The 21,896-nt window shown below is 53.6% G+C and overlaps 1 protein-coding gene across 1 annotated transcript in view; it reads left to right on the top strand.

The window, feature by feature from the left end:
• LOC311185668 (keratin, type II cuticular Hb1-like) overlaps positions 1–21,896 on the top strand; it is a gene marked incomplete at its 5' end in the record, with an annotated part of 29,264 nt that overhangs the window by 5,935 nt on the left and 1,433 nt on the right. Inside the window, 6 exons of the mRNA XM_084256373.1 lie at positions 16,424–16,761; positions 19,112–19,320; positions 19,938–19,998; positions 20,822–20,917; positions 21,389–21,553; positions 21,694–21,819. Of these exons, the coding sequence (XP_084112499.1) occupies positions 16,424–16,761; positions 19,112–19,320; positions 19,938–19,998; positions 20,822–20,917; positions 21,389–21,553; positions 21,694–21,819 (995 nt within the window). The remainder of the gene's footprint in view (positions 1–16,423; positions 16,762–19,111; positions 19,321–19,937; positions 19,999–20,821; positions 20,918–21,388; positions 21,554–21,693; positions 21,820–21,896) is intronic.

The raw sequence follows: 21,896 nt of genomic DNA, 5'->3' as shown, positions 1-21,896 counted from the left end.
TATCTGTGATCAGGTATCTCATGTTCAGAGGGAAGTGACCACATCTTCTAGGTCAATCCAGTTTTTTCATGCTGGGCAGTGACTCCCCCACCCTCATGCGTGCACACACACACACACACACACACACTGATGAGGATCTTACAAGTGGCAGTGGGAAGGGGGTGACAGCCCCTTGGCTTCACTACGGGCCAAGGTGAGTCCCTGACCATCTCTCTTTATAGCAAGGTGAAACTCCAGACTTCTAGACCCAGGTGCAGACATGCAGGGCCCCGTGCCCATCCCTCGAGGTGACAGAAATAGTGAGAACATTGAGACAACAGAAATAAGTGATCTGAAAAAACAAAGAGATAAAAATAGTCCACGGTTTGCAGTCACTGACGTGGCCCCTGCACTCCCTGCATGGAATGCTGAGCAGGACAGAGCCCCAGGAGAGTTCCAGAGTGTCCAGCTCTTCAAAGCAGCCCTTCGCGCCATGACAGCACACAGGCCCGGCCAAGGGTCCAAGCCCGAGGCCCAAGCATCAGCTTCAGCTCTGCCTCCCCCGTTCAGAAGCCATGTGCAACCCCAGCCCAGAGGGACTTCCCATCTCTGCAGAGGGACCCCTCGCTTCCAAGTCTCAGGCCCCGATGGCCTCCTGGCCTCCCTGCTCTCACCCTCCCTCCAGCTATGACCTTCACTTCCCGCTCCAGCAACACAGTCCCCACCCCACCCCACCCCCACTGCTGGACCAGGCCAGGCAGGGGAGCAGGGGTGAGTGGATCAAATACACAAAACCTGGGGCGCAGAATGGAGAGAAAAGGGAATACCGCGCTGCATCACGTACAGCGCATCATCTCCCTTCTGGGGTCTCACTTGTGAAAGAAAATGGCTGGACTAGGTGATGTCTGAGGTCCCTTAGCAACGGAAAGCTCTAGTATTCTTTAGAGGAGAGGTCAGCCAGGACTGGGGCCTCGGGGAAGCAGGGGCCAGGGGCCGTGGCACTGCTGCGTGCACAGCTGTCTGTGTCCATTCTGCCCAGCCCACTGTCCCGGGCGGCTGTCTGTGAGCGGAGCGGTAGAACGCATGCAGGTACCTGCACATCTCCAGGCATCTGCATGCAAATGTGTGCGTGTGCATGTGTTTAACTGTGAGGATTTCCCACATGTAGTCACAGGTGTGCATGTGCGCATGCCTGTGTGCGTGTGCAAGAGTTTTATGGGCACGTGTGGATATGAGTGTATTGTGGGTGTACAATTGGACAGGTGTGCCAATGAGATGGGGTCACAGATGGGCCAAGAGGGGAGTCCTGGTGAGCAGGAGCTGCTGGGTATCACACAGGGCAGTGCCCCTGGGTCAGGGCTAAACTACCTACCCCCTTCCTGCCCCTTAGTCACTCTCACCACAGTGGGGGTAGGTGACATTTGACCTTAAAGACTTCGCAGAGCTTTCTTTAAAGGGGCCAAAATCTTGCCCAAGAACTCAAGTAAGTGAAATTTTAATTACGTCTTTGTTACTTTTATTATTTTGAAAACACTTTACATACCGTAATATACTTCATTCTCACATGATGGGTACTATTTTCTGTACTGTGGTGCAGAGAAGTTAAGTAGGGAGGGGAAAAGGGAGAAATGAATCTTCACCAGTTAGATCTGAGGAGGGCGCCCAGAACCAGGAGAAGCGTTGGGCCCAGTCATAGCAAGATCGGGGACAGAACTGGGACAGAGTCTGGTTGAATACTGCAGCTAGCAAGAAGGGGCTGCATTTTGACCCATCAAGAGACTCCCAAGGGGTTGCTGGAGGGTGAGACGTGTTAGTGGTGGGAGGACAAGGTTCAATGCATCCAAGGACAAGGAAGACCAGCCAGGCCCACAAAGCCTTGACCTGCTCACATGCACTACGTGCAAATGCTGGAGCTGGATGCGTGAGAGAATCACTACCCGCGGGGTCTCAAGTAAACACACGAACAGCTAAGTCACATCAGGCGTGTTTAAGTGCTATTAGGTATGAGGCAGACATGGAGAGCTAAGGGCTGGCCCCTCAGAGTCCCCTCTGCTGAGAAGTGATGACCAAACAGGTGACAACCTCCTCCTCTCAGGAGTTACTCCAACTCGCAAAGCCTGTAAATGGGCTGCTGAATGACTCTCCCACCCCAGGCTGGAATGTGGCCCTTGGCCAGGGAGCCACTCAGAAAATTGGTTCTCAAACTGCAAAACCACAAACATCGCTGGTGACCCACATGGCCCTGGCCCAGCAAGAGACTCAAACTTGACCCACAGTCCCTGGTATCTCCTGGACTGACAAGCAGGTCCAGCCTTGAGACTTGGAAAGGGAGAATGTGGGCAACCAGTCCTCTGTGATACAAGCTCGCCACAGACCCTCCGGACAACTTCCGGAGGATACTTGCTTCTGCACTTCCCGCAGTGACATGATCCTCGAAGTGATCAGCACAGCAGGAGCTAGAAAAACCTGACCTTAGAAGCCACAGAATGGTATTACCTCCTAGCAGAATGCAAGGAACAAGCGCAGAGGGGGTTCTGCCATCAGGCAGCTGCTTGTGCTAGGAGTGTTGCTAAGAATGTTTATGTGGCTGGTGTGGATCAGCTTTCACCCCTCAGGGCTGATGCATATACCCAGTGGCACTCAGCCCTTCTCTGGCCACCCTGTCCCCCAAGCTGGTCTATCTTTTACCCCACAAAGTCCAGTTGCTTTATGAGCTCAGACCAAGTACATTCCTTGGATGATGGCTGCCTACCAGCCAGGTTTCAGCCCCATTCCTTTGGCGTGAGACTGCTCTGTTTATCCAGGAAGGGGGCCTTTTTGGATACCTGTTCTCCAGGCAGGGACCCAGGAGAACGCGGCAGACACTGTGGCACTAGCTTACCTTAAAAGGTAAAGCCAGGGCCTTTGGCCAATGACGCACCTTAGCCCCACCCAGGGACACAGAAAGCAGGGGCCATTGTTCCTGAGGTTGCTGGTGATGTAATCCTTTGTGCAAGAGAAAAGAATGTGCCCTCCCTGAGCAGAGGCTTCTCTTGGGCTTGGGTGGCTAGGAAAAGGCCCAGAAACTCAGCCCTTCTCTGGCCACCCTATCCCCCAAGCTGGTCTATCTTCTACCCACAAAGTCCAATTGCTCTGTGAGCTCAGACCAACTACATGGTAAGTCTTGCAGTGCAGACGGAGCAGAAATCTCCACCTGATTCCAAAGCCCAATTCTCCCTCCACCACAGTACACAGTTCTCAGTGCACCAGCGAATCACTTGTTACACTAGAACCTGGGTCTGGGGCACCCAGTTGTGTTCACACCCCCCCAGCCCCAGCCTCTGAGGACCATCTCTTCCACCACCTGTCCTCGAATGTCCTCGAATGTCCCTATCGGGGCAGTAGAAGCTCCTCTCAGCTTCATCCTGGCGTTTCCTTGTCGATGGCCTGCGTCCCCACCCAGGCGGGTGTCGTTGATGTAGCTGAGCCAGGTTTCTGGTCTCGTGGCGCCTCTTTCCAGTTCTTCTGTTCTTATCCTGCATCACCCCCGTGCTCACCGCCACTGTGCCTGAGCCTCAGGGCCGCTCAGCAACTGCTTGCAGGGTGAGTACTTGAAGGACTGCAGTTCTCAGCTCCTCGGCCAAGAGCAGCTAACTTGGGCCCAGGCTAGGGGGTACTAGACCCTCCCTTCGTGGGCCCCAAGAGAGGGGGTACTAGACCCTCCCTTCGTGCATTTCACCAGCGCACTCTGACTCCACGCCCCGCCCCCAGACTGTCTCCATAGCGTCACCACAAACTGATCCGTGCAAACCCAGACTCCACAAGGGAGGAGGTGCCCCCAGGTCGGTCCCCCATCTCCTCCCACCTCCAAATCCAGCCAGTGTTGTCCTGAGGACACCGTGAGAAATGCAGGCGCAGGCACCCCGGCCGCTCCGTTCACGGCAGAACTTTTATTGCAGAGGAGGAGCCCCGGGAGCGGGACGGGGGTCGGGAGGGGGTACGGGGCGCTGGCCCGGGCGCGAGCTGCGGGGCCGGCTGGTGTCTCGGGCCGGGGAGCCGCTTCCCCGACAGCTCGCTCCGGGCGGGCGAGAGCGCGGGCGAGGCGGGGGCCGGCCCCAGGGCGAGGGCGCCGGGGTGCGGGGCTAAGTCTTCGGGTGAGGGCTCCTGGGCTTCTCCGGGGCCGGCCAGAACGGGGTCAGCATTCGCGGGGTTCGCTGCAAGCCAGGCCCGCGCCGCAGACCGGGGGGCCGCAGTGCGCGCCGCCGCCGCCAGGGGCGCTCGTGTCCGGGCCCGCGGGCTCCGCGGCGGGCGCGGCGCGGGGAGGCGCGCCCTGGGCTGGGGGAGAGCGGCTGCTGCAGGAGGCAGACCCCCTTCGCCCCGCCCACGGCCCCGGAGACGCCCCACGAGCTCCCCCACGGGACAGAGGCGCAGACCCTTCTCCCCACCGAGGGGCAGGAGGGAAGCTCCCCAAAGCAACAGATCCCCAGTACCCCCTCCCCAAGAGCGAGGCAGGAGCCCCCAGCGCCCCCAGGTCAGCGCCGGATTCTACCCACCTAAGGATAAAGCCCGAGGACAGACCCACGGAACCGCCTGGCCCCAAAGAACAGCCCACACCAAAGAAGCCCCACCTCCAGCACGCACAGTCACCCCAGAAGGCTCAGAGGCAGGACAGACACAGACCCCCCTCCCATCCCAGGGTGCACACAGAGGCGGGGGGGGGGGGGGGGGGGGTGGGGATAATATTTGAAGCCCAGGCCGAGGCAGCCCTGTTATGTACTTACTGATGCTCCGGGCCCCGAATCCCAGACCAAGCCTGCGGGGAGGAGCAGGGAGCAGGTGAGCGCATCCCTCCGCCAGGTGCTCTCCAGAACAGTCTCCACCCGCCCAGAAGAAAACACCCGCTCCAGCTGGGCTCTCGGTCTGGTTCTCAGACAACCCCCCTCCACCCCTCCACCCCCACCCCCGCCACCCCACCCCCTGCAACTTTTGCATCAAAAACTCCTTCTGGACCTTTAGACTCAATCTCTCCTGCTTTACATTCAATTAACTCATTTTCACTGATGACTTCTTGGAGGAGGAAGAAAGTGAAAGGTCTATACTTTCTTCCACCTCAGTTTAGCTTGAAAGGAGAGATGGGGTGGGGGGAGCATTTTGAACTTTTGAAGAGACCACAAAGGAAATAGCTCAATTATCTGAAAAACACTGTCCAAGCCTCACCCAGCCACTTTCCATCTGTGTGTCCTTGAGGTGGCCCCTTGCTCTCTGAGACTCAGTTTCCTCATCTGTAAAATGGGGCTAATAGACTCTTTCTAGGGTTTTGATGGGGTTCAGAGGAAATGATCAATGTAGGGTGCTTGTGCTCAGTCCCCTCCCCCTCCCCTCAGCCTGGCAGACCCAGCTGGGGCGGCAGCCCTGGGACCTCTACTGCTGTCTAGAGCAACAAGCTGAAGCACTACCTGTGCCTGTCTCCCTGCCTGCCCAAGGCCTGGAGGACTGAGGAGGGAAGGCACTTGCTGGGGACCTGCTTGCCCGTAGCCTGGCTGTGGTCCCTGCTGCTGTCTCAATGGACAAACTGACCCCTGCTCTCAAACTCTGGGGGCAAATGACTTCATGAGTCACCCAATCCCAGGTGCCAGGATGCTCCATTGCTGGGACTTCTGTCTACAGGACTGTAAGACAGTGGGGGGCGGGGGGTTACTGACAGCAGAACAAGTCCCTGGATACCCAGGTCACCACTCACCACCCTCCCCCACTGTGAGGCCCAGGGGCTGAGTGCATCGTCAGAGACAGTGCCTGGCCTCACCTGCTCTCCTCATCCTCCAGCAGCTTGCGGTAGGTGGCGATCTCAAAGTCCAGGCCGAGCTTCACTATCATCAGATCCTGGTACTCACGCAGCTGCCTCACCATGTCCTGCTTGGCCCGCTGCAGGGCAGCCTCCAGCCAGGCCAGCTTGCCCTTGGCATTGTCTGAGGTCCCCTCCTCCTCCTGAAGGGCTGGCAGGTCCTTCGCTTGCGCTAGCTTGCTGGACTGGGGGCAAAGGGAAGATCATAGACAGGACAGCCTTGGTCCCCACCCACCCACTCCCATCAAGAATCCAGACGCTTCTCAGAGACTGGAGCGCCAGTGAGGGGTTACAAATGGCTTAGAAGAGTGAGTGTGCCTGCTCCGAAATGTGTGTTATGTCTGCCCTCCTCGCAGGGTGGCGGTTCGGAAAGGGAAACTTTTACACCAGTAGGTAGCTTGTCTAATATGAGCTAGGATGGAGGAAGCAGCAAATGCTCCCTAGTACATCATGCTAGGATTATTATTTCATCGACGAAATTCAAAGGGAAAACAGCCTGCCTTCATAGGAGACTAGAATTTATAGTCTCTGGGGCAAAATAATAACAATAAACACTCGTCTTGAAGAAGTGAGCTCGCTGCTTAGGGAACCTTTGGAAAAGTCAGAGCAGCTGTAGCTGACGGGACACTGAACCCTGGCGGCCCCCACCCCGCTCACTTGCCACCCCTGGAACTGGAACAGTTCATCCCTCCTCAAAGTCACAAGCTCCTGGAATAGGGAGAACCCCCACAAATATATATCCCTCAGAACCTGAGATCGTTTCTAAAAATGGGTTTAAATTTAATGCCGAATAGGACAAACAAAACACAGAGACAAAAGTGTGCACATGGATACAAAAATATGACAGAAACAGGCATGCGCCTTCGTACGTATATACTTACCTGCCAATTATTCACCCACATGAAATACAGAGTCCTAGGCTAATGTAAGCGCTATGGACACTCCAGCCACACTCCTGCTTATTCAGACACTCACACAGAGAAACTCTGCCCACCAATTCCAAAAGACAAGGACTATAGTCTAGTTGCCATAAATACCTGATCCCTTACCCCATCGCCACTCTGCTGTCCCCCGGTCCCACTCTTAGACTGTCTCTTTGCACTGTCCACCTCCACGGTCAGCTGCTGGATGGCCTGGTTCAGCCTGTTCAGCTCCTCCTTGCTGTGCCTCAGGCCCTGCATGGTCTCCTTCACCTCTTCACACTGTGGGTTTCAGGCAAGTTGGGTAGGGAGGAAGACCAGGGAGATGAGAAGAACAGACAAGGGGCACTCGACTGAGGCCAGAAGGACAATTTCCATACCCCCACCCCCCTGCTGTCACCAGCAGGTCACCTAACTTCTCTGGGCCTCTATTTCTTCTTCTGTAAAATGGGCTTGCTAACCTTTCTGGTCCCCAAAGGCAGTTGGGAAAATGAAATGCACTGGGTTGGCACGGTGGGAGCTGCTCCACCAGGCCTGGAGATGCCAAGGGTAGCATGAACCCAGGCACAAAGGACAACAGTCTGTGGAGCTGAGTCTTTGAAGTGAGATCACATAAATTTACTCCTAAACTCTAGGAAATCAATTATTGTAACGCACCCCAGATGGTCATCTACATCAATACAAAAGGCCTTTAATAAATTCAACAGTCATTCCTAAAAATCTAAGAATCTGAAAAAACTTCCTTAACTTCATCAATGGCAGGGACCCAAACACTGGCTGCTTCCCCAAACTCAAGGCCACTATGACAAGTGCTGTCAGTAAGTGACAAAATCAGTCCCTTCACTTCCTGCGTCTGGCCTCCACATGCCGATTCCCAGCAGATAGGCATGGGAGCTGACACCTGCACAGAGCCTCGCACTCCAAAGTGCTGTAGCTCCACCATCTCCACTGGGGCGCACCGGCACCTGTGAAATAGGCAGGCAGGTACTGCTGTTGCCATCACCTTTCCTTGGGCAGGCTGACAGTCTACAACGGTGCCATGAAGCAGGGACCCAGAACCATGTGAATAATCCTGCCGGGCCATGGCTGAGCCAGACCTGTCTTAAGCCCATGCATCTGCTCTCTGCCCTGAAGGACATAAAGTCACACACATCCTTCAACCCGGAGAATAGGAACAGCTCATGCCAGCCCAGTGCAAATATCTTTCCACGGTAGATGGGGTATGGAGGAATGCGCATGAACAGGCTAGAAAACATTGTTTCCATACATCTCTGACCTATTTCTACTGCCCTGGCCCCTTTCCTGCAGTCACACCTCAAAGCTGTACACACAGCTAACAAGCTCATGTCTAGCTGGGCCCAAAAGATATGGATGGAACCCAAGACCCCTCATCCCATGTGACCCAATGAGCCATGTGGACAAGTTTCACCATGAGAAAGAGTTGCCATCACCTCCAAATCTGCGATGAGCACCGAAGCCCAGATCCAGCTTGAGGAATTCCCAGAATCCTCACTTCTGAGGATGAGGCCGCTCCTTCCTGGGGGCTTTGTGACCTCACCTTGTCACCATTACAGAGTTCTGACAAGGGGTAAAAGGGACATTCTGCGAGCTCAGATGGGAAAGTAGGGGGCCTGGGATGGGCGTTGAAGGAAGAAGAGGGAGAAGGAATGGTAGTTCAGGTGGGGAAAATGGAGCAGAAGAGTTTAGATTTATGGAGTGGGCAGTGGAAGCCAGAGAAGGTGCTTGAGTACGACAGTGGCCTGATGTGAGATGTAATTTAGGAAGGCCGGTCTGGTACAATGTGGAAGACAGACAGGAGGTAGAGAGACTGGAACTAGGGAATCCAGTTCCTAAGCTAGCTAGATAATCCAGGGTAATGACTCTAAAATGAAGGAATAGCAGGGACTAGACAACACAAGCTTTTTGTTTTATAAATTTCTCACACATACAAAAGAGGATGTGGAAAAAGAGGATTTAAATAGCAATAGTCATAAAACAAATCCTCATACACCCACCAGTACCTTTGAAGTCCCCCGTGGGAACTGTTCTGATCACAGCAGCTTCCAACTCTAAACCCATCTAATCTCCAACATAACTATTATCCAGAATTTTTGTGTTAAGCAGTCCCTTGTTTTTCCTAATTATTTTATCTCTGTATAAATTCCTAAGTATTTAGTTTTGGATACCTTTAAGCTTTATATAAATAGAATTCTCTATGTGCTTCTAAAATTTGCTTTTTTCTCTTCAATATCTGTGAGATCCATCCATTTTGATGCATGTAGCTTTATTCATTTTTCAGTGTTGTATAGTATTTCGATGTATTACTATTTATTTGTTCTGCTTTGGCTATCCAGATGTGTATCTTTTTGCTATAACAAACAATGCTGCTATGTGTTTTGTGGTATATATCTGCTGGTGTATATCAGCAAGAGGTTCTGTAGATTACTGGTGATCAAATTTTTTTAACCATTAACCACAACTCAGAATAAGTAATATATTTTATTTCATGAATCAGTACCTATATACATATTCATGCACATAAACTAAAGTACCTCATGAAAATTACTCATTTCTACTATGTGCAATGCACTCTGATTCTCTAAAAAATCACCTTAACACATTTATCTTTGCTTTCAATTTATAGCCTTATGTTTTAAGTTCATTTCTTATAAATAGTATATTTCTTGTATTATTCATTAAACAATTCTGAGAAAAAAGTACAAGAAGAGTTATTAAGCTTCCTCACTTCAAACTATACTACAAAACTAAAGTAATCAAAACAGCATGGTATTGTCCTTAAAAAACAGATATACAGGGCCTCCCCGGTGGCACAGCGGGTTGAGTGCAGCACTGTGAAGCTGTCCGCAGCCTCTGCAGTGCAGGTTGATCCTGGCCGGCCAGGGAGATTCCCACATGGTGCAGCAGACCTCTCCTGTCACACCTGCCCGCTACTCCCCTCAGCAGTGTATTTCAGTTGTCTGCCTGTTCTGTTCCCCACTCTGTCTCTGGTGAATCCTCTCACCCTCCCATGCTTCTGGCCTGTACCCCAGCTCTTGTATAAAAATAAATAAATCTTTAAAAAAAAAAAAAAGCAGGTACACAGATCAATGCAATAGAATCAAAAGTCCAGAAATAAAGCCACACATGTATAGGCAACTAATTTATCACAAAGAAAGAAGTCAAGAGCATGCAATGAAGAAAAAAATATCTCTTAAATAACTAGTACTGGGAAAACTGAACAGCCACATGTAAAAGAATGAAATTAGACCACTATCTTTTACTATATACTAAAAATCAACTCAAATTGGATTTTTTTACTTAACCCCTGGTAGCCTAGGGATTAAGTCCCAGGGCTATCACCACTGCAGCCTGAATTCAATGACATAGACCTTAATGTCTTTTTTTTAAAAGATTTATTTATTTATGCATACAAGAGCTGGGGTACAGGCCAAAGATGGGGGGGGAGAGGATTCACCAGAGACAGAGTGGGGAGCAGAACAGACAGATTGACTGGAGTACATTGCTGAGGGGAGCAGCAAGCGAGGCAGGAGAGGTCTGCTTTGCCATGTGGGTTGCTCCCTGGCTGGCCGGGGATTGAACTTGTGCTGCAGAGGCTGCGGATTGCTTCATAGTGTGGTGCTTAACCCGTTGTGCCACCAGGGAGGCCCTAGACCTTAATGTCTTTGTGCATTCATCTCCAACAGCAAAAGAAACAAGAGGGACAACTAAGAACTCTTCACAAAGATGGAGCCCAAATCAAAGGGGGTAGTAGCGTCCTCTCCCAAAGCCAAAACCTAAGTGAAAGTTTTGAAGGCCGAGAAAGCGTTGCTGAAAGGCATTCACAATGCAAAAAAAAAAAAAAAAAAAAAAGACCCACATATCAACCGCCTTCCTGCGGTGGTGACTCTAAAAGCAACTGAAATATCCTCAGAAAAGCATGCCCCCCCACCCCCCCTCCCCTGGGAGGAACAAGTTTGACCACTATGCCATCATCAAGATCCCCCTGGTCACTCAGTCAGTCATGAGGAAGATAGAAAACAACAACATACTTGTGTTCACTGTGGATGTCAAGGCCAACAAGCACCAGATTAAACAGGCTGTGAAGAGGCTCTGTGACATTGATGTGGCCAAGGTCAACACCCTCATCAAACCGGATGGAGAAAAGGCATAAGTTTGACTGGCTCATGACTAGGATGCTTTGGGTGTTAGCAACAAAATTAATACCTTCTAAACGGAGTCTGGCTGATTCTAATTGTGAATTTTTCACCATAAAAAAGAAGAAATAAATGAAAATGTAAATACAGCAAACTAAAAAAAATTCTGCACAGCAAAAGAAACCTTTGTTAAAACAAGAAGGTAGCTTACTGAATGGGAGGAGATATTTCCAAGCCATGGGTCAGTCAAGGGGGTTGGTATCCAAAATACATAAACAACTTGTACTGCTCAACAGCAGAAAACCATGCACCCTGATTTAAAAATGGGTGGAGGATCTAAAAATAGACATTTCACCAAATAAGATATACAGATTGCCAACAGATACACATGGAAAGATGTTCTCCATCACTTGTTATTAAGGAAATGTAAATCAAAACCACAGATCAATAAGTCAGAAGGAAAAAATGTATAATTTCACTCATTCATGGAATTAAAAAAAAAATCCTTTAGAATGAATGGTAGTTACCATAAAGGAGTTGGGACGTGTGGCTGGCAGTGACTGAAACCCCTGCACCCTGAGTGTCCGCCCCTAGAGTCCAAATGTTCTTCCCACAGTCTAACTTCAGAGTCTCTCTTCAGGCCAGAATCACTCGCAGCTATTCAAGGGACTGATGCCTGCACACAGCCTGATACAGGAGAGGAAAGCATGAGAATTAGGCATGAGTTCCTTACAATGATGCCAGAAGACATCGTGTCACCATCTCTGAACCCAGTCACCCTAGGAATCACCCAGGGCCCACCCCCAGAAGTCCAGAGAAGGTCTGGGTCCTATAGCAGCCCTTATAGTTCAGCAGCTCCCTAACCCAATCCCAAAAGAACCCAAGCAGCAGGCTCTCTAGAACCCTCGAGGAAATGCAGCAAGATACAGAGGCCCCCTACTGCTCCCGCACACCCAGGCCAGTCTGGCTCCCCCAGCCCCACCAATCGGCCACGTGACCTGGAGTGTCGCAGCCCCCCTGAGCCACAAGACTGTCATCTCTCTAATAGAAATGTATCTATTTGCCTGTTCCACTGAGGCCTCCTAATCAGTGGTGTTCTGGAACATGCTCCCACCAGATTCTAGACCTCTCTCACCTATTTCTAGTCAACTCTACATCAAGTGACAGTGGTAGCTTAAATCATGCAATATGGAAGATTTTACACCACTGCAATCAACAAGTATGATAAATCAGGGCTTTTTTTTCCTCAAAGAGTCAACTATTAAAAATTTACCAACAAGCCACTGTCCCTAACTAAATCATGCAGGGAGCCCCAGAAACCAGGGAGAGGACCTCAATAAAGACTATTGTCCCTAGCCTCTCCTCAGGGCAGGGAAGGGCCCACAGGAGTTCCAAGCAGGAGCAGAAGAAATGGGTGCTAAGGAGCTGTGCCACGAATACATGGGTGAGGTCTATGCAAACAAGGCTTTGACCCAAATCTGGGGCAGCGCCCACCTGTGCCCCTCGCCCTTGAGCAGGCTCCTGTAGGTGGCTATCTCGATGTCCAGGCCCAGCTTGGAGTTCATCACCTCCTGGTACTCCTTGAGCAGGCAGGCCATGTCCTGCTTGGCCTTCTGCAGGGCCTCCTCCAGGCCTGCCAGCTTGCAGCAGGCATCGCTGAGGGCGGCCTCGCCCTGCCGCTCAGACTGGCTCATGGCGGCCTCCAGCTTGGCGTTCTGAGAGCCCACAAGAGAATAAGAGGGTGTGTGAGCCACTGGTCAGGGTCCATTTGCTGCAAGTGCCTCATGTTTCCCTCCCAGCTGGGATTAGCCAGGAACAGGCCACTCGGCTGCGTCACCTGGGCCTCCCTGAGGGACCAGAGCTGGGGACTCTGCTTGTGCTGATGGTGAGCACGAGGGTGAGCTCCAGGTTGGCACACGCACCTACTGCCGCCTGGGTCGCCCCAGCCGCTCTGGCCAGGGCACGGTGAGCTTACCTGGCACTTGGCGTTCTCCACCTCGGCCGTCAGCCTCTGGATCATGCGGTTCAGCTCGTTGATCTCCTCCTTGGTGCGGCGCAGGGTCTCGCCGTGGCGGATCACCGTGGCCTTCATCTCCTCACACTGGGGGGAGGGGGGAGCGGAGGCCAGTGAGGCTCAGAGGCACATGTTGCCCACTCAGGACCCCGTGGGTGACAGCGCCGGCGGCACAGTGCTCAGCCTGTGCAACCACACGAGGCAGCCCCGCCAGGACACCCAGCCTGAGACTGCCCGCGTCCCCTTACACCACCAGGGATCAGAGTCCCTAGACAAAGGAGCCTTTCCTAGTCTAGTCCCCACAACCCCCACTGCCACGTGTCCTGGGCTGCCCACCTTGGTGCGGTACCAGCTCTCGGCCTTGACCCCTTATAGCCGGCAATGTCATCATAGTTAGCCCGGATCTCAGCCACGATGGAGTACTCGTCAGATCCAGTCGTTCAGCAATGACTGAGGGGTCTGGATGTCGCTTTAGATGACTCTCGTTTCCTGTGGGGTTAATAACCATTCATATCACCACACAGAGTCGGACAGGACAGAGCTCATGCTTGCTTCTCCACACAGGTGTGCGCGCACACACACGCACACACACACACACAGAGCTACCTTCTCCACAGCCCTCAGTCATGCATCTCTCTGTTCCCTTCGTACACAATCTGACCTGAGACAGAGAAATTGGAGATGACTAATATATTCCCCGCCAGTGCCCACCTCCTGGCACATGTTCTGCAGGAAGCAGGTCTCTTCTCCAGGCTGTGGGCATTGGCCCCTGAGTCTCCCCTGCCACACAGGTACAGTTAACTTGTGTCAGAAGTTTTTCAGAGGACCCCACCTCCCCCAGCCCAGCCCTGGGGAACTCCCAATATCATTCCCAACTGCAAAGCAAGTCAGAATTGTAGGTCCAGGAGTCGCGGGTCAGAGAACTCAGCTTTCCAACTCCAGCAAAATAGAGGGTGTTACTTTGGAAAGTTCATCCGGCAATCTGGGCCTCTCTGCAAAGAAAGATCCAGAGAATTCCTTCCCTCTGGCTCCTCTGAGGTGTGGGAAGGAAAATGCTCTTATGTGGGTGGGAATAAAATATGAGCTTATTAACTGAAGGAGGGAGGACAGGATGCCCCTGAGGCCTGCAGGATTCCTCGCCCCTGGCCTACTCACCTGCTTAATTCCAGCAAGCTCATTCTCTGCCATGGCCTCAGAGCAACCTCCCCTGCAGATCTTCAGAAAATAACAATATTTGGAAAAAGGGAGATTATTCAAAGATATGGCCAGGAACAGAACAGAGAAGCAACCGCCCCAACCTGACTTGTTACATCCCTTCCAGGATGTCAGAAATATTCCTTTCCTGCCTCTCCCTCTCCCCATGTCTAAACGTCGCTCTCACCCACATCTCCAATTTCTCCGATGTAACAAGCAGTATTCATTTTAAAGATCTTGGTTGTGTCATTACCCTAACATCACAAGCTGATTGCCCGGGTTTAGAGCTGGACGAGCAACCACCCCAGTGGGTGTGAGCGGTGGAGTAGAGGTAGCGTGGGTCTCTGTACCCCCAATCCCTAGCACAACAGAGGAACACAGTAAGCGCTCAGAAGGGGTTCATGGGGGCGCTGGTGACAGGATAGAGTGCCTGTCCTCAGAGCTGATAGCACAATGGGCAAAGGCCCTTAACTGACATCTTAGCTTCACGTGTCTCCATGGGCTTCCCTGTCCTGCCTTTAAAGCTGATGAAAGCACACAGGGGCTTAGAGAAGAAAAAAATCTGTGAAGCCAGTTCTCACAGCTCCCAACTGTCCCATCATGTCAGCCCTTCTGAGCGACGTGGGCCCCCCACCACCACAATCACTTCCCGTGCCCTCCAGCACCTCTGCACGCAGCCTCCACGCACTCAGCCTCCACCTCAGCGTCCCCGTGTAGCCACTGAGGAGCAGCTCCAGGTGGCTCTCGCTGCACTTGTGCTAAAACCCCCAACCTGCCACCTCCATCCCTGCCATGCGCTTCTGCGATTCCACACCCCACCAGACAAACTCCCTCCCTCAAGTAGACCGTAAGCACCAGGTCTTTTTCAAAGTTCTCCTGTTTTCTAGGATACCAGGCGCACGACAGTGTTGGCAAAGGCAAGTGAGGGGATGCCAGGCATCCCAAAGCAGGCGCTACTAGTCATGATGACCTCTGCGGTGCCAGGATTTAATTACCCTTTGCACAATAATAACTCATATTTAAAAGCAAAGGAAGCCAAGGCTGATTTGCATGTTTCTCTTTTATGCTGCCTACTGACTGCACTCAGGTTTCCTCTGCTGATAATTGGACACATAAGCAACTTCCTTTATGATGGGTGATGACCTTTTAGAGTTGGTGGCCATGACCAAGCATTGGTTGAGGGAAAAGCTTTGGATCAGTCTGATTTCTCTAAGATCCCAAAGCCTGGCAGTCTACACTCCTCCCTGGGAGAAGAATTCAGCTCAGTCAGCACAGGCTCAGACCCTGCCAGGGACTGGCATGGGGAAGCGCTGGGAGCCGCCTTTCAGATTCTGACTGGGCCCCTTTATGGAGCCTCCCATGCTTGGCCTTGAACAAGTCACTGGACCGCCCTGAGCCCTCCTTCCTGATCAAGTAAATGGGCGCAGCAATACTACTGACCTCAACTACAGCACAATTTTTAAGCCCCTGAACATCGTAGGCACCACCTAAGTGCAATCTCTGCCCTCCCCTGAGCAGGGTGCTGAGGGGTATAGGGAGCTGGGCTGGGAGATCAGGGAGGACTAGTTAGGGAGGACTAGTTAGAGGTCAGAGAGGAGCTGGCAAGACACGTAGTAGGAGAGGCGATAGGAGCTGAGTTCTGAATAAGAGAGAAGAGAAAGTCTTTGCCCAAAGAGAGACAGGACGAGGAGTGACAAATTAATCACAGTAGCGCAGAACAAACAAACAAACATTTACTGAGCGCTTACTAAGTGCGAGCCAGGGCCCTAAATGCTTTCTCCTGCACTATCTCATTAGCTCCGCCCAGCAGCTCTCGGGTTGTTATGATTCCTATTCTGCAGATGAGGAAACTGAGGCTCAGGAAAGTTATTCACTTGTCCGAGGTCATGAGGTGCACCTGCCAGCCTGGCTTCAGGGACCCCTCCCTCTCCACACAGGCGAGTCTGCTTCCAAGCCCAAGGCTCGCCGGGCTGCGGGGCGGTGCTGGGGGCCCAGAGGGCGGGTGCGCCCCGCGCCCAGCCTGCTGCGGAGCCGGCGACCCAGCACGCCCAGCCGAGGGGCGCGCCCAGGGGCCCGCCGCGCTCCGGCTGCGAGCTGACCCGGCCCTTCCCTGCTCCATAAAGCGCGGGCAGGAGGCGAACGCCGTTTTATGGGGGCGACCCGGCCCGCTTTGATTCCCCGCCCGACCAGGCGCGAGCCCGACCCCAAGCTCGTAAATGCCTTGACCGCGCGCTCCCTCCCCGGGCCATTGGCCGCGATATAAGGCGCAGCGCCGGCTTCGGGGTCCAGTCCAGACTTCGCCGCCGCCTCGCCATGCCCTGCCTCTCGTCTCGCCCCGGAGCCTTCAGCTGCGCCTCGGCCTGCGGGCCCCGGCCCGGCCGCTGCTGCATCACCGCCGCCCCCTACCGCGGCGTCTCCTGCTACCGCGGCCTCGCCGGGGGCTTCGGCAGCCGCAGCGTCTGCGGGGGCTTCAGGGCCGGCTCCTGCGGCAGCAGCTTCGGGTACCGCTCCGGGGGCGTGTGCGGACCCAGCCCACCCTGCATCACCACCGTGTCTGTCAACGAGAGCCTGCTCACCCCCCTCAACCTGGAGATCGACCCCAACGCGCAGGGGGTGAAGCATGAGGAGAAGGAGCAGATCAAATTCCTCAACAGCAAGTTTGCTGCCTTCATCGACAAGGTGGGTGTCCTTGATCACACCCTTCCTGAATGCCTTTTCCTCTGCAAGGCACTGAAGGGCTAGTCAGAGACGGGGGGTGGGGGCCGGGCCAGCTCCTGGTCTGATCCGAGGAGATGCACAGATTTGCAGAGCTCAGACATCCAGGAGGGCGCGGGTCCCAGTGTTTAGGGCTGTTACCAGGTATAACCTCCGGGAGGTCGCTCTGCAGCCTGGAAGTCCTGGGAGAAGCTGAGCCAATCTCTAGGAATGGGGAGTGTGATTGCTGATCTGTTATGTGATTATTTTAGGTGGTACAGACAAAAGGCATTCATTAACACTGAAATACCTACTGAGAACATTTATCTCCTTTCCTGTCTCAAGCCCTCTATCAGATGGAGAACATCTCCTTGGGTGCTCCTATGTCTTTAGCCTCTCTCTAGTACTCGCTGCTCTCCTACTTTTAATTAAGAGGGTGAAGGAATTAAGACTTAATAAGAGAGTGTTGGGTAAAGAACTCTTCAGAGTTGTCCGGGGTAACAATTTTAGCTAAATTTAATGTTCTATTATTTCCTTTATGCATGCCTAGAGATAGGGGTTTTACAACTATGGTGGTAATATAAACTTACTCTTTAATACCATTTAAGTGTAAATGTCGTGAGTAAAATAGCACTTGGGGATGAGAAAATCCTGACATCAGCCTGGGAAGGGCTGACGTTTGAGAATCGCTGCCGCTAGTCTGGTCCTAAGAGAAAGGAGACAGGGCTACAGGCCAGTGGTCCACCTAAGGGCCCCCGAGAATGGCTGGTCGGGCAGAACTCCAAGCCCAGACTCAACCTCTCCAGACCCCTAAGGCTAGGGGGCCCAAAGTTTGGGGTTCCTGTCCTGTGCCCCTCCAGCACACTGTGCCCTGAGTGCTGGTGTCCAGGGAGCAGAGGAGGCTGCCTGATGGCCACATCCATGCATCCACCAATACTGTGTGACACTGGGCAGTGGCTCGTCCTCTCAATCCCAGTATTCTCCCCAGAGCTGTGTGTGCTGCAGGAATGAGCTGACAGGACTTTAAAACATGGGGGCCGGGCCTCCCCGGTGGCGCAGCGGTTGAGCGCTGGGTTGCGAAGCTGACCGCGGCCTCTGCGGCGCCGGTTTGATCCCCGGCTGCTCCCCGGCCACCGGAGGAGGGTCCCACATGGCGCGCAGACCTCTCCTGCCGCCCGCTGCTCCCCTCAGCAGTGTACTTCGGTCCTTCTGCCTGCTCTGCTCCCCGCTCTGGCTCTGGTGGGTTCTCTCACCCTCCCGCGCTTCTGACTGTACCCAGTGCATGTATAAACAAAACAAACAAACAAACAAATAAATAAATAAAACATGCCTCTAAAAAAAAAAAAAACATGGGGGCCATGGTAGCCATGAGACCCCACCACCGCTCAAGCCCTGTCAGCTAAGGCCACCTAAAGTTATCCCAGACAACATCAGCAATGCCCGTCCCCCTTTTCTGGAGGTTCTAACCTGGGATTTCCTAGCTGCGCTCATTAGGTGGGGGAGGGATACCAACGCGAAAAGGCAAAGAACATCTGATGCCAACTGAAATGTATGAGAAGTGGACAACTGGAGGCCAGGAGGCACTAGTCCTGTTTGCTGACATCCTTTCTGGCCAGTGCAATGTGCTGTTGCCATGGCATCTCCCCAGTGTGACTGACGTCCAGCAAAGGCTCGCAAGCCTCTCTTCTCTGCAGTCCTCACCCTCCCTATTTTCCAAAACCTTCCCCTACTCACATTTCCTGCCTGGCCTTCAGAGACATCTGAGTGTCCAATACAGGAATTTAGGCCACCTCGAACCACACCCCACCTGCCGCCCATGTCTCTGGCTCCAGCCACTCCCCTCTCTCCCACCTCCCCTAGGAATCCCTTTGCCCTCCTTGACCATCCATTCAAACAACTGCGCATCAAGTCCCAGGCTTGCCATTGAGGACACAGAGAGATAAACCACAGGCCCTGCCCTGGAGAGCTCATAGTAAAAGGCTTTCATCCTAGTTTATCCCTCCCAACCCTGCTCTCCATTCCTTTCCTCCAGAAGCCTTCCTGATTGTCCTTGTCCTCAACCCCTACCTGTCCTCCCAGCCCAACAGTAACCCAGCACAGGCCCCTGGTTTCTCACACTTCTAATCCAGCCCCACCCGCTCAGACCTCCTTGAGCCTGAGCAAGTAATCACGAGCCAAGGATTCTCCCAGTGTGTCCAAAAGCCTGGAGAGCCCAGCCGCGCCCCTGCCCTCCACTGCCTGGCCTCTGCACAACTCTCTGTTTTTGCTCTGCCTCCTCCGAGGAAGGCTGGGAGTCCTGGCTCCCCCGCCAACTCTCCTCTCACTGCCATACCAGGTGCGCTTCCTGGAGCAGCAGAACAAGCTGCTGGAGACCAAGTGGCAGTTCTACCAGAACCGCCAGTGCTGCGAGAGCAACCTGGAGCCCCTGTTCAACGGCTACATCGAGACGCTGAGGCGGGAGGCCGAGTGCGTGGAGGCCGACAGCGGGCGCCTGGCCGCCGAGCTCAACCACGTGCAGGAGGTGCTGGAGGGCTACCGGAAGAAGTGAGTGCCTAGGAGGCGGGCTTGGGCAGAGGAGAGGGGCTAAGTCACAGCGATAGAGTTAGGTTGGACCTTAAAAAGAAGCTTCCAGCAGGAAGAACACAATGACAGGGACAAAATTTTGTGGCAAAAGTTTTTCTTTTCTGACTTGGGGGTTTCAGCTCTGGAGAGAATTTGAGCGGTTCAGGTTCCCTCATCAGGATGCGTTTATTTCATGAATGCATCACTTGTTGATCATCGATTCTGTGTTCCAGCTGTAATGCTGGGCCCTGTGTAGGATGGGGGTAAGAAAATAGGGGGCAGGGAGAGGGGGTGAGCAGAGCTAGGGCAGGCGTCCTGCCCCCAGAGAGTTACAATCCAGAAAGGCCTATGAAGAGCTCATGGCACCCACCCTGTCCCCAACCCCCGCCCCAGGAAATGAGTCTCTGAAACTGGAAGCGTGTTCAGTGACATGGGTTGCTTGAGTGTCCAGAGGAAAGGGAGGGACAAAGTATCTCCTAGTCCAACAGTTTTTTCTTCTTGCCTCCTCCAAAGACCCCGTTCCTTGAATGTGTCTGTCTGGGCCTTCATTCTCTTTTCTTTCTCAACTGGCTACTCAACATTGCACCCTTTGTCCCCAGGTATGAAGAGGAGGTGGCACTCAGGGCCACAGCTGAGAATGAATTTGTGACCCTGAAAAAGGTGTGTGACCTCCCACAACTCAGAACGGAGGGCAGAGGCAGGAGGGACTTAAAGGCTGAGAGACTTCCCCAGAATCACACAGCACAGCCTTTCCCCCAACTCTCCCCCAAATGCGCCAGTGCTCCCTGGTCACCCCAACATCAGTGCACACTGCCTGCCTCAGGCAGGGCAACATTATTCCCCTTCCACGGTACCTTCCTCTGGCCATGTCTTCCCACCAACTTACCACATGCCTGGCAGGCAGTGGGCAAGACTTGCAAATGAAAGAGCAGGGCCAAGGGGACAGCTCTCTCCTCAGGCCGCAACAGGGAGGTGCTGGGGTGAACAACGCCCTGTTCCTCAGCTCTAACACTTGGCCCTGCACAGGCCCCATCACTCCGACTCTCAGCGGGTCCCCGAGCCCGTCCCTTGGAGGCAGGCAGCTGAGGCCCAGAGGTCAAGCATCTTGCCCTGAGTCACACTAGCTTGCAAGACAGAGTTGATCCCGAACACCTCTTCTTCTCACCACCCATCTAGATTTTTTTCCGTGCAATTCTAGAGCAGAGGGGGAGGAGAATCATTTGAATTAGACCATTTAACACTAGATCCTAGGTTTTCAGTGACAGTGTAAGAGATTCTAGAGGAATCAATCCACTGCACCCCAGAGGAAGTGTCTGGAACCTTGGGACTCCCCCATCCTTACCCAGACCTACTCCTGTCCCCTTAACTTCATGGAGTGCTTCACCAAGACCATGATGCCAGCCCCTGGGGTACCACCCCACCCTATTTTGTAGAGCTCCCTGTTGTCTCCCCGGTGAAACCCTGTGCTTATTCTCCCCTTCAGGATGTGGACTGCGCCTACCTGCGCAAATCAGACCTGGAGGCCAATGCGGAGGCCCTGACCCAGGAGATCGACTTCCTGCGGCGACTGTATGAGGAGGTGAGGGCCGATGGGGCAGTGGGGCAGCAAGGAGGATGTGAGTTAGACACTAGGAAGGACTGGCCATCCTCTGGCTCCTGAACCCCTTGAGTGGGGCAGTGCTGAGTGGAGTTGAGAGATCCGAGTCAGATTTACTGTCAGAAAGTGAAGGAAGTTTAACTTGAGAGCTCATCTGACATGTCCCAAACAAGCTGGGGTCCCTGGTTACCATGGTGATAATTATCGCAAATTAGTAACCTCTGGTCCTAGACCCAAAGCTGGAGGCAGCGGCCCTGACTGCAGCCAGGCAGCAGGTCTCAGCCATGGGCTTCTGGAAGCCTCAGCACTCCAGAACACTGAACTTTACCTTGGAGGGTGGGGCCTCCGACAGTGGCTGTGAAGGAGCAGAGAGAGGACAGGGAACATCATGAGAGAGCAGGCGTTGAAAATGGGGCTACTAGAGAAGCTCTTAACACACCCCCCCACACACAGGAGATCCGCGTTCTCCACGCCCACATCTCAGACACCTCGGTGGTCGTCAAGATGGACAACAGCCGGGACCTGAACATGGACTGCGTCATCGCCGAGATCAAGGCTCAGTACGACGACATCGCCAGCCGCAGCCGGGCCGAGGCCGAGAGCTGGTACCGCAGCAAGGTGGGCATCAGGGACCCCAACCCCGCAGGAGGGTCTCTGGAGGGCGCCCGCCTCCAGCTAGGGAGATGGGAGGCAGGTGGGCAAACTGTGGGGCTCACAGGGGTAACGTGCCCTGAGCCTCCCTGCCTCTGCCCCCTCAGTGCGAGGAGATGAAGGCCACCGTGATCCGCCACGGCGAGACCCTGCGCCGCACCAAGGAGGAGATCAACGAGCTGAACCGCATGATCCAGAGGCTGACGGCCGAGGTGGAGAACGCCAAGTGCCAGGTACCGGCGAGCCCACCCTGGGTGCAGGAAGAGGCTAGGGTCAGCTTGCAGCAGAGGGATTTCGGTTAGATTCTGGA

Source organism: Talpa europaea, assembly GCF_964194135.1.
Source record: "Talpa europaea genome assembly, chromosome: 15".
In the NCBI taxonomy this organism is placed as follows: domain Eukaryota; kingdom Metazoa; phylum Chordata; class Mammalia; order Eulipotyphla; family Talpidae; genus Talpa; species Talpa europaea.
Note: the sequence above shows the minus strand (reverse complement) of the source record. Positions and strands in the feature narration are given on the sequence as shown.